Source organism: Lipotes vexillifer, unplaced genomic scaffold, assembly GCF_000442215.2.
Source record: "Lipotes vexillifer unplaced genomic scaffold, Lipotes_vexillifer_v1.1 scaffold841, whole genome shotgun sequence".
In the NCBI taxonomy this organism is placed as follows: Eukaryota; Metazoa; Chordata; class Mammalia; order Artiodactyla; family Lipotidae; genus Lipotes; species Lipotes vexillifer.
The window spans coordinates 833267-849885 of record NW_006798403.1 but is presented as its reverse complement, the minus strand read 5'-3'; the positions used below and the strand labels follow the sequence as shown (position 1 = coordinate 849885).

Genomic DNA, 16619 nt, shown 5'->3' with positions numbered 1-16619 from the left:
TAGGGAAAGGGGGACCAGTAGTGAGTTCCATCCTGGTTTCCCTATATATGGTCCTGTTTCGTTTACGTTAAAAAAAAGTACCTCGAATTCAATCTAGCTGTTGTATTTTTCCTTAGTGCTGATACCACTATGTCCAAATAAAACAGAGGAAGAGCTTAACATATTACAAACTCTTAACCTTATAATGTGTGTTTCTTGATATTTATTTGGCTCAAAAAAAAAAACAAAAAACAAAAAACTGTGAGTTCACGGCCTGGAGTTGGTATCTAGCCCAGGTGTTAGCTAAGTTCTCTTAACTTCTACAACCACCTGCACTTTTAAATATTGCCCCACGATGGACTACGTTTCCCAAGAGCACACAGAGAGAGAGGGGGGGGGGCCCTTGAAGTCCATTGTGGGAATTGTAGTCCTGGGTGACTTTTCGTCCAACCCTGGACTCATGCTCTGATTCCGGGATGATTAAACCCAGGAACTACCAATTAGCTGGGGCCATGTCGGTGAGGCCGTGGTCCAACCGGGAAAGCCGGTGTGAGAATATCGCGTAATTATTGGCCAATTCTTGACCCTAGGGGCGGGTCAATAAGGTGGGCGGGAAGGCCGTGGCGATTGGGCGAGGAGCGTACGACGGCGGGCGGGGATTGGCTGCATGCTAGGGCAGGGAGGCCTGGGAAGGGGCGGAGGAAGGAAACCAGAGCAGGAAGAGCAGCAGCGAGGCGGCGGCGGTGGCGGCGGCGGCGGTGGCTGAGTTGGTGGTGGCAGAGGAGAAAGCGACAGCTCCAGCGGGTGGTAGCGGCCCTGAGAGCAGGATGCGGGTCTGGGTTGGGCTGACGTTGCTGCTCTGTGCGGTGCTGCTGGGCTCGGCCTCCGCGTCCTCGGGTCAGTATCCGCCCCCTCGGACTGGAGGCCAGGAGCCACCGCCCCCCCGGCCTCCATCCCGGGGCAGGGCCGTGGGGGCTCCAGCTCACACCTCGCAGTAGCCTGTCACTCGCTGTCATTTCTTGGGCTTCGGTTGGCCTGGGTCAGAGCGGGTGTTTAGGGGAGCTTGAGAGGGGAGGAAAAGAAGGGGCGGTCCCCCTGCTCACACCTCTCCTCACTTCACAAACTTTACACGACTCCTCCCGAATGAGCAGTGACTCCATGGTAATGAATCCTGACAGCTGGCTTAGACCCACAGTGACACAGGAGCCCTTCCGGAGCTTCCACGACTCTCATGTAGATTATGTGCTGCATCGGTTTTGAAACTTTGACTTTGGGATTTGTAAGTTAAGTAATTGGCACACCTGGGGTTGTCTGGGCAGAGCCAGGTCCATCAAAACCAGGATGTTGACAGTGGTTTGGTGGGTTTGCTTAGCACCTGAGATTGCCCTGTCTCTTTGTTTAAAAAATGAAGACTTTTGATGTAAATGTGCCTACTCCGTACCACTTTTAAAGAAATATTCTTAAGAAAGTAGTTTTTTTTTTTTTACTGTGTCACAGTGTTTCTGAGCCACCCCATGTTTGCTGACAGTAATTTTATGATTTTTGAAAAAAAATCTTGGTTCTTATAAATGTAAAATGGATAGCACCTAGATTTAACTTTTTACATAGATAGAGAAATTCATATGCTTTTGATTTGATTTTCCAGTCAGCTGATTTATACCCTGGCTCTGAAAATTATCATTTCTCTTTTTTAATAGTTTAATAGTTTAATCTACCTACATCTGAAAACGTCTATTTTGAGAGTGTTGGTAAAGAAGCATTTAGTGTTTCTGAGTATTGGTTAAAAAACCAATCAACAATAAAGCTTTTGAATTTTAATCAGTTTCAGTTAACAAAACAGCAGTTCTGTGGCTTTAAATTTTTTTTGGAACGAGGCAGGGTATAAATGTCAACTCTTTTTTTTTTCCCCAACAGAAAATTTCCCAGATGGTTATCTGAATCCTCAAATTATCCGTCCTAGTTGTAAGTCAATGCTGTAACGTCATTCTGCTTCTAAAATAAAAGGTCTAAACCTAAAATTCTATCCATAGTGTGGTTTAAGATACCATTTCAAAAGCAACAAGCATATGCCAGTTACTTTACTGCCAACATCATGCTCTGAGGTCCGCCTCCCGCCTTCTAGTGTTGATTTGTGTTCCTGACCAAATCTTTTAAAACTCTGTGTAACTCCTGAAGCCACTGCTAGCAGTTATTTGATCAAAGGAAGTATGAAATCAGTACTGTAGAGTACCTGATGGACCATGAACCACCTGCATCAGAATTCCTCTTAAGGGTTTGTTAAAAACGCAGTTTTAGGTCTGGAACAGGTTGGGGTATCTGTAGTTTAAAAAGCTCCACAAGTGATTCTTCACCCTAAAGTGTAAAAACTACAAATTAAAGAATATGGTGCATATCCCTCTGAATTCAATTTGCAGAACTTAAATAAAATTAAAGCATGTAAACATTTTCCTGCATCTCCCTTTAACTAGATTGCACATCTAAAGCATCATGTTAGTGGAGATGATGCTTGAAGAAGTTTTTTAATCAACAGTTGGGATTCTCCATATATTAGAAGACTGTTAATACTGAAGTGTTAAATCTTTGGGTTGTGTTGATGTACACAAAGGACTGTGTTCACAAAACATCTGTTCTGATTTCCATCATAGTTAAACTGCCAAAACATTTCTCTGGTAGAGGCAAAAATCTTACTCAGCCAGAACTAAAACTATATAGATGTGCATGCTGACCAGTAATAAAGGCACTACTGTTCTCACATGAATTGCAAATATCAAAAACGCTTGTGAGATGAAGTTTTATAAGTTGAGTACATGGATTTTCAGTTGACTTTTTTATCCATTAAATTGCTTATTTATATGGGATATCCGCCTCATTTTTATTTTAAAGATTTACTCCTATTTAAAAATCAAGTTTTGGGTCATAATTTTGTGTTGACATAATGTTTGAGTGTTGGTGGTTACCCAGAGCAAGTTGCATTTATTGCCAGGTAGAATTTGATCAGCCAATGAAGGGAATCTTGATCCTATCATTGTTACTAGCTGTTATCTAATATCTTGTCTTATAGGCATGTAAAAGTATAATACTTTTATTAGAAATGTTTTCTTTTCCTTGTGAATAAATAAATTTAAAGGAGGAGATTTAAAAGATACTACTCTCATTTTCTCAAGATAATAATGAAAAATGCTTTAACTTTTCTCACATGTTTTCTTGTTTTTGACAGGAAGTGGCTTACTGGTTAAAATGGTTGACTTTTTTTCTTTATGCCAAATAATATTACAGAGTCTTGTAAATTAGATCCATTGCTAGGTATCTCAGGTAACAGTTATATTAATTAACACCATGTATTTAAAGAGTAGATTTCAGATTGCAGAATATGTTTCATTTCACTCTTCTTTTGTTCCTTAAAACTTTGTTGAGAGTCAACAAGGCAGATGATATTATTCCCTTTTGACACTTGAGGAAGAGGAGGCTGAGCAAACTTGCTATATTGAACCGTGTGTGCAGTGTTAACATGTTTTAACCAGGTTTTAACTAGAAGCCAGGTTTTGAGCCTAGCTCTCCAGGCCTTGGATTTGGAGTAATTGGGAATCAGCAGTATCCTAGGATCTGCACAGATTCAATGGCAAAGCCAAAGACAGGGTATCTGGTCTCATTTCACTAAACTTGTAAGACTTTCTGTGTTTGAAGATATATCAGTTTGTTTAATTTACATGACAAGTTGGAAAATGAATTTGTAATGACCACTTTTCCCTGAAATAGTATCCCCGGTATTTTGCCGTTTTGTTAGCTGATATAATACAAATGAAAATTGGTCTTTTTCAAAGGAAGGGGTATGATTACCAAAGTAATGTAAACCATGGTATTTTGGATATGATACTCTTGAGAGAAATCCATAGCTCTTCATTTGCATTTTTCTTGTTGCTTGATGTATGTGTTCTGATAAAAGCATTACTATATTCTTTTTATTTATGTGTAACTTCAGTATTTTTAATCCTTACCTGACTGCCTGTCAGAAGTCTCTAGGTTATAAGAAACTTCTTTAAAGTGTTACGTGAATGGACATATTAGTTTCAAAGAGAAAATACCTTTGCTTTAAGATTACCATCTGGAGTAGGCTTTCCCAGTTTAGTAAATGAGAAGGAAAGCTCTTATTTACCAGTAACCTGAGTATATATTCCTAGTTTGTGGAGAGAAAAGAAAGAGAAGCATGATGCCATTCATACAGAGTAACCCCAATGTCACAAGTTCCCATGTCTCTGGGAGTTCAGAAACACATTTTGCTACTCTAATGCCTAACAGCTTGTAGTGTCTCAAATGTACATGTCTTAAAATTTATTTATAGGCATCTATATTATTTACTTATTAGCTACATATGTGAACTATTGTGACAAGGTACTAGTGATTTGAGTTCCAACTAATCTAAAGTTTCAGTATTTGGGGATATACCCTATACATTTCCCATTTAATGTCTGCTCTTGATTTATTAACTAGCTAATGTTTATGACTAATTAAATACATTCACACATACAACTTTGTTATTAGAGATGAATTTTTTTCCCTTTATCCAAAGATCTGCTGAGAATGGACTTTGAACCATATGTTAGAAGTTGGGCTTTGGGTAATACTTGTGCAGAAGTGAGCATGAAGGATGATTGTTCATTAATTGACATCACTACCTAAATGTTATGGGCACTGTGGGACTAATACCTGCTGTACCCTTCTCCTCCCCACCTACCAGAAATAAAATATTTGGAAGGTAATGTAAAAGTAGTGAATGTGAAAATAGCTATAATTTAAGTTTTCTTTGAATTTACAGCACTTTATATATGGCACAACCTCACCAGTAGACTGATTTTTCTCAAATATTCAAAAGAAACAAATACTGTGAAATAGAGTTGGGTATTTGGTACATACTGAGTTGGTTATACTTCTTAAAGTTGGCTCAGTACTTTGGTAACACAAACTCCAAAACATGTTGTTGTTGTACTTCGGAGAGTTACAAGTTACCAGTCATATTTAGGATATAACCATATGAAGTAAAGATAAATGGCAACCATAATACCAAATTTTCTAGTAAAAAAATCACATGGTCTTACAGCATTTTGTCTACTGGTTAATTTCTCACATAATTTACGGAGCTGGCAATACTGAAGCTCACACGTGGATAAAATCAGGTAATTTTAATAGTAAGAAGGAAACTTAGAGATCATCTGACAGTTGTTTTTTTAACTGGCTGGGAATACAAAGATCAAATATTTGTGAATGGCCGTTGGGTTGTTGAATGTGTTTATATAAGAGCAGGAAAAAGAATAGCAAGCAGCCAGAATAGAAGTAGCAGAGAAATGCTGAAAGAATAATAGAAGGAAACTTAATGTAATTGGACAAAACCAAAACAGCCAATATGAATTTGGAAGAAAGATGTAAATAGTGGCTGGATTTATTATTTATTTGATATAAGCTATTGATTTCTTAACAAATAGATCTCTTGTGAGTAAATACATGATAGTGTGATGCTACTTTTTAATGCATATCTGGTTATGTCTTCAGTAAAGTCGAACACGAATTCTAACTATCTTTGGCCACTCTGCTGTCAGATAATAATAATTCTTAATGTCCATCTTTAGTAGTCTTAGTGAACAATAAAATGCTAGTTATCACTAAAATAAGCTAGAGTAACTCCAGATTCTGAGCTGAGGAGAAGAATGGGTGGAATCCCAAACCACAAAATCAGGGCTCTATTTTTATAAATTTAGCAACTCATTCTCAGTAGTGGACTAACTATAACAAAAGAACTGGATGGCATCTGAAGAAATGTCTGGTTTTGGTGGTGGTGGTCTTGGTCTTCCTACCTGTGTACCAGATGAAGCTAATGTCTTTCCTGAATAAAGAGGAAAAAAATATCACCCCCAACACCCTTTTTTCCTTTCACTTAATCTTCTCTGAACAGTTGTTGAATACAACCAATTTTTAGATAATTATAGATTTATTTATCCAGTGTCGTCTTATTTGTTATATTATCAAATGCTTTCATTTAACATACCTGCAATTTCCAAACAAGAAAGATGACTAAATTGTCTTAAAATTTCTTTACAGATGAAGAAGGCAACCAGGATGAATCCTTAGATTCCAAGGTGTGTACTCAAATTTACATTGACCAGTATTTGATGCCCAATTTAAAAGGATGAATGATGTATCTTCAGAAGGATGTGAAATCTGCATCTTTTGAGCAACAGAACTATATTTTTTAAAAAATGGAAAATAAAGATAGCTAGTGCCAATATTAGTTCTTCTGGGAGAAAAATCACTGACCTATAGGAGAGAGAATAATAAATATTTCTAAGAGTGTTGGTTACTAGATTTAATTCCAACTTAAATGTGCTCTGTGTGTGTGTGTGTGTGTGTGTGTGTTGAAGAGCTTGAAGGCAGTTACATTTTTTACTGCCTAATGAGAGATTGATTTTCTTTTTTTTTTTAGTTTTTTAATTTGAAGATTTAACCTCTGTCATTTGTTTACATCAATTAAAAAAAAATCTGTTAATGCACTTAACTTGGTTGATTGAATGAATAAGGCTGATTATTACATCTTCAAAGAGACCAATCAGTTATGATCCCTGATCTCTAGATTGGAAGGAATGTAGGTAAGAAACAGGAAGTTATAGTACAGGGCTGTCATACGGGGAATATATGTCATATAAGATTATATATAAGATATATTGGGAAGAGTAAATGGATATGGAGTGCTCCCAATATATATAAGATATATTGGGAGCAAGTTGGGGGAGACCCTGACCTAGACTTGGGGAATTTAAGGAAGGCTACTTGTGGGGAGGTAACACCTAAGTTGAAATCCGAAGTCAGGTTTAGGCAGGTGATGAAGGCATGTGATGGACACATGCCAAAGTGTATACAGGCGAATGAGTATGACACATTCAAGGAACTGAAGGAGGTGTATCTGGTTAGTGAAAGAAATGGTCAAATGAGGTTGGAGGGAGTCTTGTTAGTAGTGGAAACTAAAAATACTTTATATTGTCAGACTTCTTTGCCGTCAGATGAGTCGGTAGAGGACCATAGTCCAGCAGGCAGAGTAGTCGCTGGTCAGATATTCCTTGATTCAGAAGAATCAGAATTGGAATCACCTATTCAAGAAGAGGAAGATGGCCTCAGAAGCCAAGAAGGGGAAAGTGCCACAGAAGAAATCAGCTTTCTAGAATCTGCAAATCCAGAAAACAAGGACTATGAAGAGCCAATGAAAGTACGGAAACCAGGTAGTCTGGACATTTTGTTTACTTTTGCCTTATTTATGAAGGAGGCAACTGAAATTTTAAAGCTAGTATAGAAGGTGCAGTAGTCCTATTTTACTGATATTCACCATATATAATGTATAGCATATAATTTTACAGGATAAGTTACAGAAGCTGAATTTGATACTCATAATTGCATTTGTATTATATTAGTATTTGAACATTTCTTTTTGGACTTCAGTATGTAACAGTCTGTCAGAGTGGTACACAAAATAGAAATTCAGGCAGGAAGGGTTGTCTGACTTGCTGCTTTGGTTGTTTTCAGAACTGTGTTAGGATTTTTACTACAATAATCTTTTCAGTCATCCTAGGTAATTTGATTTAGTTGTTTATCCTAAAGTTACATAAAAACTTTAATGCTCTTCTAACTTTTGCTTTCTTGACACTCTGTAATTTTTAAACTTACAGCTTGATCTTTCTCACAGTAGAGTGTGCTAAATACCTATTCTTTTAAAAATTAGTTATTAATGTATCCACTCTGCCCTGTCCCACCACCCATCTGTCATTTAGTTTATTATTTCAAAGATCACTGCCATATCTGCTTATTCTGTTATTAGCCAATCTTGAGAATTGATCCAGGTTTTACCTTTTAAAAATATAATTTTTATTACAAATATATATATATATATATATATATATATATATATATATATATATATATATATATATATATATATATATATATATATATATATATATATATATATATATATATATATATATATATATATATATATATATATATATATATATATATATATATATATATATATATATATATATATATATATATATATATATATATATATATATATATATATATATATATATATATATATATATATATATATATATATATATATATATATATATATATATATATATATATATATATATATATATATATATATATATATATATTTTTTTTTTTTTGCAATACGCGGGCCTCTCACTGTTGTGGCCTCTCCCGTTGCGGAGCACAGGCTCCGGACGTGCAGGCTCAGTGGCCATGGCTCACGGGCCCAGCCGCTCTGCGGCATGTGGGATCTTCCCAGCCTGGGGCACAAACCCGTGTCCCCTGCATCAGCAGGCGGACTCTCAACCACTGCGGCACCAGGGAAGCCCCTATTACAGAAATTTTATACAAAAAAAAAAAAAGAGAGAAACCATTTTTTTCTTTGATTAAAAGTACCTTAATCCCATCAAGTAGAAATAACAGCTGTGAACATAGTGGAGAATACTCTTTCAGGCTTTTTTCTAGATGTATGATTTGAAGAAGACTAAACTGGTTCAAAATGTATATACTATTTTACAGCCTGCGTTTTGCACTTAACAGTTTGTCTTGAACATTTTCCCATATTATTTAATATCCTTTTACAATTTAATGGTTAATGGCTATAAAAAATTTTACATGTAAATATACCATAACAATATTTTTTTTTGCTGGGAGACCATTTTAAGTATACCTTTGTACACATCTATGAAAATTTCCTTAGAGTTAGTTCTTAAAAGTAAACCTTAAAAGTAAAGTATAAAATTTGAAAAGACATTTGAGTCATATTGCTAAACTGTTCTGCAGAAAAGTAAGTCTGTTCCTTTTCCTGTACCTCAGCCAAGTGTATATTACCATTTTTAAGTTTTTGCCAAATATTTATTTTCATTCCTTTCTTTTTTGTTAGGGAGACTTCCAAACAAGTACAAAAGTAGAGGGTGTAATGACCCCCATGTACGCACCGTCACCCAGCTTCAACAGCCATCAACACTCTTGCTCTTGTTTCATCTTTGCCACTCCATATCCATTTACTCTTCTTTTTTTCCTAGATTATTAAGCAAATTCTACATTGTTTTACCTGCATACATATCTCTAAAAGTAAGAATTTTTTTCAACAAAATGAAAAATAAAATAGTATTATAACACCCACAAAATTAGCTATTATTCCTTTATCACCCAGTACCCAGATTCCGTTTAGTTTTCCCACTTGTTTCAAATGTCTTTTTGGAATTGGTTTCTGTCAGTCAGTGTCCACACTAAGATGTTAGGTTTCTCTTAATTTGTAACAATTTTCCCTTCCTTGTTTTTAAGTGTCGTTTTATTTGTTAAAGAAAGAATATCCTTTGTGCCATAGGATTTCCCTCGTTCTAGATCTAGCGGGTCATATGCTAGTAATGTAATTGAACTTGTTCCTCTATCTGCTGTCTAGTCTATGAACTGGAAGTTGGCTCTGAAGGCCTGGGTAGATTTAGTTCTCTTTTTCTAATCGATAATATTTATAGTTAGTGTTGTATGCTTCCCATTGCATTACCTGGGAGTTACATAGTATCTGATTGTCCCACTCCTAGTGATTGGTCAGCAAGGTCGGGTGGTGTCAGCCTGACCCAGCCATTCGAAAGTTCCTCATTGACCTTTCACCCAGAGCTTTTGGGAACCATTTCGTTTGTTGTCTGGAAGCCTTATTTCATTAGGAGTTTCTAAATAATGACTTGTTAACTTATCATTCCTCCTGCATTTGTTATCTGGAGTTCTTTTCTAAAGAACTTTCCCTCATCAACTATTTGGTTACCCAGAAATATAATCCACACAGCAAGATAAATGCTTGATTCTTTCCCTTGAAATATTTTCAGATAATGATTTGGTGCCCTAGCAACCTCCAAAAGAGACCAGTGAATATGTTTTCTGTTTGTTTTGCTTTGCTTTTGAGCATCATTACAAATCCATGGGTTTTATACAGCTATGCTTTACTCTTTTGCAATCATTCTTTTTTATTGCTCACATTATTCCATTTTTGGCTCTTGAGAGTCCCTTTAAGTTCATTCCTTTGTCCTTTTGACTAATAGTAGGTAACTTTTAAACTTCTTCCTTTTTAGGCAGGACAAGATGTCCCAAATTCATCTTATACTTTTCCTTACCCCAAAATGAATCTCAGCCATTTCTCCAGGGAATCCATATCCCTTTTAGTGGGAAATTGTATTTATTTTAGATACTGTAATCTAGACACCAAGGATATGCACTGCAACTGAATTGTCATTACTAATAGGCCTTTTTGGTGGGTAGGGTTTGGAAATATAACATTGGTATTGATTATTCTAGTTCAAATTAAATATTACAGGTGAGATAACACAGAGGGTCAGAGTGACAAACTCACAAGAATCAGAGATCCTACCCACTATCAAACTTGACTAATATTTTCAAAGATATAATTATCACAAGACACAAGTCACAGATCTGTGGCTGCCAGAGCTGCTCCCAGGTCCTGTCTTACCTCAGTTAAGATGCACTCTGGCTTATTTTAACATATGTTTTTAATATATGAGGCCTTTGAGTGATTGATATGGAGTGTCACTTCCACAGAAGGGAGCGATTTCGGTTATGAAACATCTCCAGTTTATTCCCTGATAACTGCATGGCTTGTGTGGTATTTTCTAGGAAGTCACGCCTGATAAATACTTACATCCTAGGTTTATGTACAGTGAGCAGTCTGAACAAACCAGGTCCAACCTGGTAAAGGAGTGCACAAGTAAGGACTCTCCTGGTGGTAAATACCTTGAGTGCATTTGCCAGAAGGCCTCTTGTTAGCATGTGTCTCAGATGATTTGATCACGTCACCTCTCTGTCTCTCTGTTTCTTGGGCAGTAAAAAGAGAGAGTGGATTTCAAGTCTGCTGTTAGTCCTTTCCACCCATCAGGATTTTTGCTTCTTTCTTTTATGTTTGGGTCTCCTTGCCCTGATGCTGAAAATCATGGTACCTAACAACATTAATGTTATATTACTTTAATCAAACAAATAAAGTATATATCATTTCAAAATAACAATGGCAACCTTACCACTAACCACTGAATGTAGTTTAAGGTTTTTTTGTGGTTCTTTTTGTTCTTAGTATTTATTTTACTAGTGATTTGTATCAATAATATGACGTGTTTTAAAATCATTTCAGTAATGTTCTGTGTGGTCATACCAACAACTTTATAAACATTCAGATTCACTTGTTTTAGTTTTTCAATAATTGCTTTTTTTTCATTCAAACTTGTTTTTAATGTATTATTAATACATGAAAAGGCTTATGTACATACATATAAGTTGCATATGCATGACTTTTTGTGTACTCCCAGCTACATTAGACCTGGGTTATATGACAGTTACTTCTAGACTTGCTTCCTTTGTCAGCCTCTTATCCATGTCTCTGCATATTGATCTTCCTAAAACCCAAATTTGATCCTATAACTCTCCTATTTACAACCCCCATTATCTTCCATTTGCCTATGAGATGAAGTGCTTGCTCCTTAGCAAGATTCACAAAGCCTTCTGTGTGCATGTGGCCGCCATCTTCTGTGACTTCATCTCCCAAAGCTTCCCCCCATTTGCCCTTTTCCAGCGATGCTAAACCCATCACCCTTCTTCAGAGGCACATACAAGTTCACCTCACTGCTTAGGATACCTTCCTCACCCCCTTGCCCAAATCCATGTATCGCATTTCTGCTCATCCTTAAAGATAAACTTAGGTTTCTCTTTTCTAAAGTAGTTCCTGAACCACCCAAGGGTAGTTACGAATCTCTTGTATATAAGGACTTCTTATCTAGTGTCCCTGTTTTCACCCTTTCCCCTGATGCCAGTTATCTAATAGCGGGCAGACTGATCCTCCTTCCTGTTCACAAGCCACCAATGGCTTCCTGTCACGTTCAGAATAAAATCCAAACAAGGCTTTATGCGATCAAGCCTCTCCTCTCTGACCTCATCTCTCACTCTCGGGACTCCAGTCACACTTGCTTTCTGCTGTTCGTTGGAACATTTCACACTTATTCCCAGTCCCCAAGACCACACCCCAGGCTCGATGATTCTCTGGAAAGACTCACAGGACTCAGCATATAGTCGTATTTACAGCTATGATTTATTACAGAAAAAGAGTACAAAGCAAAATCAGCAAAGGGAATGGTGCATGGGGTGAGTCTGGGGGACGCCAGATGCAAGCTTGCAAGGGTCTTCTCCCAGAAGAGTCACACGGTATGTGTTTAATTTACCCAGCAAAAAGTTGTGACAACACGTGTAAAATGTTGTCTACCAGGGAAACTCCTTAGAGACCTAGTTCCAGAGTTTTTATAGAGGGCTAGTCACATAGGTTCTCTGTGCCTAGCACATACCAAAATTGCAGACTCCCAGAAGGAAAGCACGTGTTCAGCATAAATCATATTTTTTGTACAGTTGAGGTGAGTCACTCATAACAGTTAGGGTAGTGGGAACCCTTCCAAAATCTTAAGTTCCCAGATACAAGCCAAGGGCCAGCCTTGTAAACAGGCCTTTTCAAGGATAGAAGTTTAGGCCTGCTATGTTCACTCTACTCTACGTGGCATACCCCTTTGGTCATTGGCCAGGTTGTCATTACAGCAAAATTATTATCAATATGACCCAGACAGCAGAGTGAGACCAACCTGCAGTATTGATTTCAGTTGTGCTCTTCACGTGTCTTAGCCAAATAAATCCCATTAATCATAAAGGTCTACCTTAGAAAGACAGGTAGCTTCCTCCTTAAGTTTCTGTTTTAACCTTTTTTACCTGGCTCTAAGCATCAGTTCAGGCCCAGTACAAGTCTGGCCGGTAAGTTGAAGCTGAGTTGAAAGCCTTCCAGGGCTGAGGCAGTGTCGTGATAGTCAGGGTACACATACAGAAGTACAATCCCAGAAGGAATTGTTGAGGATTCCCAGAGAATCCCTAGAAAAGGAAAGTTTACAATCGTCGGGCACCCCGAGCAAGACATAAATTAGGCAGTATGATGTGGCTGCCCACTGTGGGTATCTTGTCCTAGGGATCCCAGTCCAATCCAAAAAATTTAGTTCAGTGCTTGGTTTCAGGGGGACTGCCAATCAGTTCCAAACAGTTTTGTTGCCTGTGACAACAGTTCATCCACCTCGTGAGTGTGGTCAATATCGGGAGGTTTTCTGCATGGAAAGTGCAGGGGTTGGGTCAGCTCCTGCCGCCTCAGTTAGCGCTGCCGGGTATGATCATAACTCAGCTGTCTGAAATCAGAGCACTCTCAACAGCTTGGAGAGGTGCACAGAGAGTTTTCCTTCAGGAAAAGGAAGAAGCTTCCAGAAGTAATTTTGAAGAACAACGATCATAATGCCCTCTCCCCTCCCTTGTGCCTTTCTAGCTGCAGGGGTTTTGGTTTATTTCCCTTGGTTGTTCTAAAATCAGTGTTTTCCACTCAACATTCATAATTTTATGTTTTTACAGTCATCCCCTACTCTCATCCAGACCTTTCGTCTGGAGGGGTTCTGTGAAAGAGGTGAAAAACATCTTCATAGAAAATCCCCTTTATACAGCCAAACCGGGAAAACGTCATTTTCATGAATCAGTCAGGACAAAACTCCTGAATTTTCAAAAAATTTCAAAATGGTTTTACATAACCTCCCACCCCTTTCACTCTGGTGACTTTATCTGGTGAACAGCCTAGAAAAGATCAGCCCCTTTCTGAGGATGGCTGCATGACTAATCAGCTTACACTCAGGCGTGTGCAGTAGGAGAGAGGTGAGGGAAGCAGAGTCAGAAGTGTCAGTCCATCGTTGTGAATGGCAGCTCTTCAGGAGACGCAGGCACAAGGAATTGACCTCAGACATGCTCTAGAGGGGGTTGGAGTCGGCTTAGCTTGTCAGGAGTGATCAGAGGTCACAGTTGCTGTGATATACCCTCTCGCAAATTGCAGCTTTCAGCTATAGCCACAAGTTAAGAATGTGGTCAGGCTCTGTGTCAGCACTATACAGGCAGTCAGCAGCATGATTTCAGATGGTCCCATCAAAGAACAAGTCCTTTCCTGCTGGGATTTGTATGGGACCCAGACGGTGCAGCCGAGCAGCTGTGATGTCCTCATAGGGTAGACCCCACAGCGAGGTGGCCTAATGTGCAGAGGTCACAGAGTATGAGTTCTCTTCATGAGCCTATGCCTGTTTTCAGTTCAACACAGCTCCCACTTAGGCTGGAAGCCTATACCAGACAATATCAGGCCTCAGCTTAGAATCAGATACAGGCAATTAGGATCTGTGAATTCAGGAATTTAAAAAAAGTCAGGCTTTTTTTCAGCAGCAAAGACTAGATGCTACAGGCCAGAAAGGCCAAGTGGCAGATAAGGCTTTCCTATGACTGTCTGGTTTTGTCATTCTTCAAGTCCAAATCGACCCCTTCACAAATATGCACATCGGTCTCTAAGGGACAGACCTCCACTTTCACAAGCTCTCATTAACCAACTAAAACCTGCTTTTTAGAACTCTAAAAGTAGATCTCCATCTGTAGGTCACCTTTCTTTCTTATTGTCTCCCTTTTTCCAGACTCTCCAACAAGCAAAAATTCATATCTTCCATAGCAAAACTCATCAGTTACAGAGACTTGTTCTGTTTCCAATACTCAGAGAGTTTAAATTCCAACCCGCCCACTGGCGGCAAAAAGCAAGGAAGTTGTGTCCCACTAACACATTTCTTTTTTTGCAGCTTCCCTTGATCAGGATGATTCCTCTGGCATGTATGCAGTTACAAGCATTTAACATTTTATATCCATTTTTACCATACATCCAGATGTCATAACCACAAAATATAAAGTCACTAAAAAATTTTCCTTTTTTCTTTTTTCCTCATTGCAAATTCACTTAAACTCCTAGCAATATATTCAGTGTTTGCAGTGTTAGCATTGCAGCTGCCAGGGAAGATCCAGGCTGGAATGCAGGGGAGGAAGGGGGGTGGAGGAGGTACTGCAGGAGAAGCTAGGCTGAAAAAACTGCTGTGGTGTGACCTCCCTCCCTTTTTTTGTTGTTGTTTTGTTTTGTTTTATCTAAAATGTTGCCCCAGCCCTGGGACCTGATTTAAACCCCACCCCCAGCCCACTTGGAGAAGAGAACAATGCAGACTTTTAACATTTTTGGCCTTTTCACCTTCGGGCATTTGGGACCCCTTTTTCCTCCCATGGAGGAGAGAGCAAAACCCAAAGGCATCACTTTAGCCAGCATGGCCAGAAGCAGTGTGGGATGCAGCAAGCCTACTCTCCAGGAGTTGGATCTATCATTTTCAGATTCCACAGGTAACTTTTACCTCTCATAACATACCGCAGATCAGCTACTGCTGCACACCATGGATAACCCCATAATCAGCTGGGCACCAAAGATACATCACACTGGGCTCCTTATTCTTCTTTTCCCAGAATTTCACCATCTATTAGTGAGTCAGGGTTGGTTTAGGGAACCCCACTTCTGATGCCAGTTGATATTGGGAGACCCCCTAGACCACCCCTGGGTTCAGTGATTTGCTGGGAGGACTCAGGATATAGTTGTACTCCCAGCTATGATTTATTGTAGCGAAAGGATACAAAGCAAAATCAGCATGGGATGAGGTCCAAAGGAAACAAGGTGCAAGTTTCCCAAGGGTCCTCTCCAAGTGGAGTCACACAGGATGCACCTAATTCCCCTAGCACAAGTGACAACACATGTGAAATGTTGTCTTCCAGGGAAGCTCATTAGTGACCCAGTGCCTGGAGTTTTAATGAAGACTAGTTATGTAATCACTGTCCGCCTGGAATCTGCCAAAATTGCAGACTCCCAGAAGGAAAGCAGATGTTGAGCATAAACCACGTTGTCTGTACAAGCAGTTTAGGTACAGTGAGTCACTAGGGTTAGGGTGGCAGGAACCCTCCCAAAGTCTTAAGTTCCCAGATGCCAGCCAAGGGCCAACCTTTCAAAGGATAGCAGTCACATCTGTTGTGTAAACTGTTTTCTGCATATCACCTCAGTAAACATTTGTTGAAAAAGAATGAATGAGAGGCCACCAAGAGGGGAATGATTACACTGTGGTATTCCCCTGTTACAGAATACTCAATAGTCATTTTTAAAGGAACATGTTTTGTTGACAAATAACAGAAAATCCATCAGACAGTGGCAGGAGTAGAGGTTTATTTGGCTCACATAACCAGAACTCCATAGATAAGGTGGTTCAGGGCTTGTGCCATCAAGGATTCCAGCTCCTTCTCTCTCTCCTGTTCAGTCTCCTTAGTAAATTGACTTCATCGTCATGTTTGTCCCAGCCGGTCACACCTGGTGGTAGCTGTATCTCCAGGTCCTAGGTCCTCAGGAAGAAGTGGTGCCTGCATCAGAGGAGCGGGAGCCTCCCTCAGAAGTCACTAGTAGAACTGCCAAAACTATCACTTGACCATCCCCAGCCCTACAGAGGTGAGGAAGGGGTTACGAATTGTTAGCCAATCTACACTGGCTCCACCTGAAGGAATGTCAGTGATAAGTGAAAATGTCACATTGTAAATAATTCACTTAGTATTGAGAGAAGCCTGGGACCCGGGACCCTTTGCTGCAGTGCTGCAGT

The 16619-nt window shown here is 39.0% G+C and overlaps 1 protein-coding gene across 1 annotated transcript in view; it reads left to right on the top strand.

Moving 5' to 3' along the window:
* Window positions 1-704: 704 nt before the first annotated feature.
* SEL1L (SEL1L adaptor subunit of SYVN1 ubiquitin ligase) overlaps window positions 705-16619 on the top strand; it is a 54497-nt gene continuing 38582 nt past the window's right edge. Inside the window, exons 1-3 of the mRNA XM_007470469.1 lie at window positions 705-876; window positions 6070-6107; window positions 7010-7241. Of these exons, the coding sequence (XP_007470531.1) occupies window positions 807-876; window positions 6070-6107; window positions 7010-7241 (340 nt within the window). The 5' untranslated portion in view covers window positions 705-806. The remainder of the gene's footprint in view (window positions 877-6069; window positions 6108-7009; window positions 7242-16619) is intronic.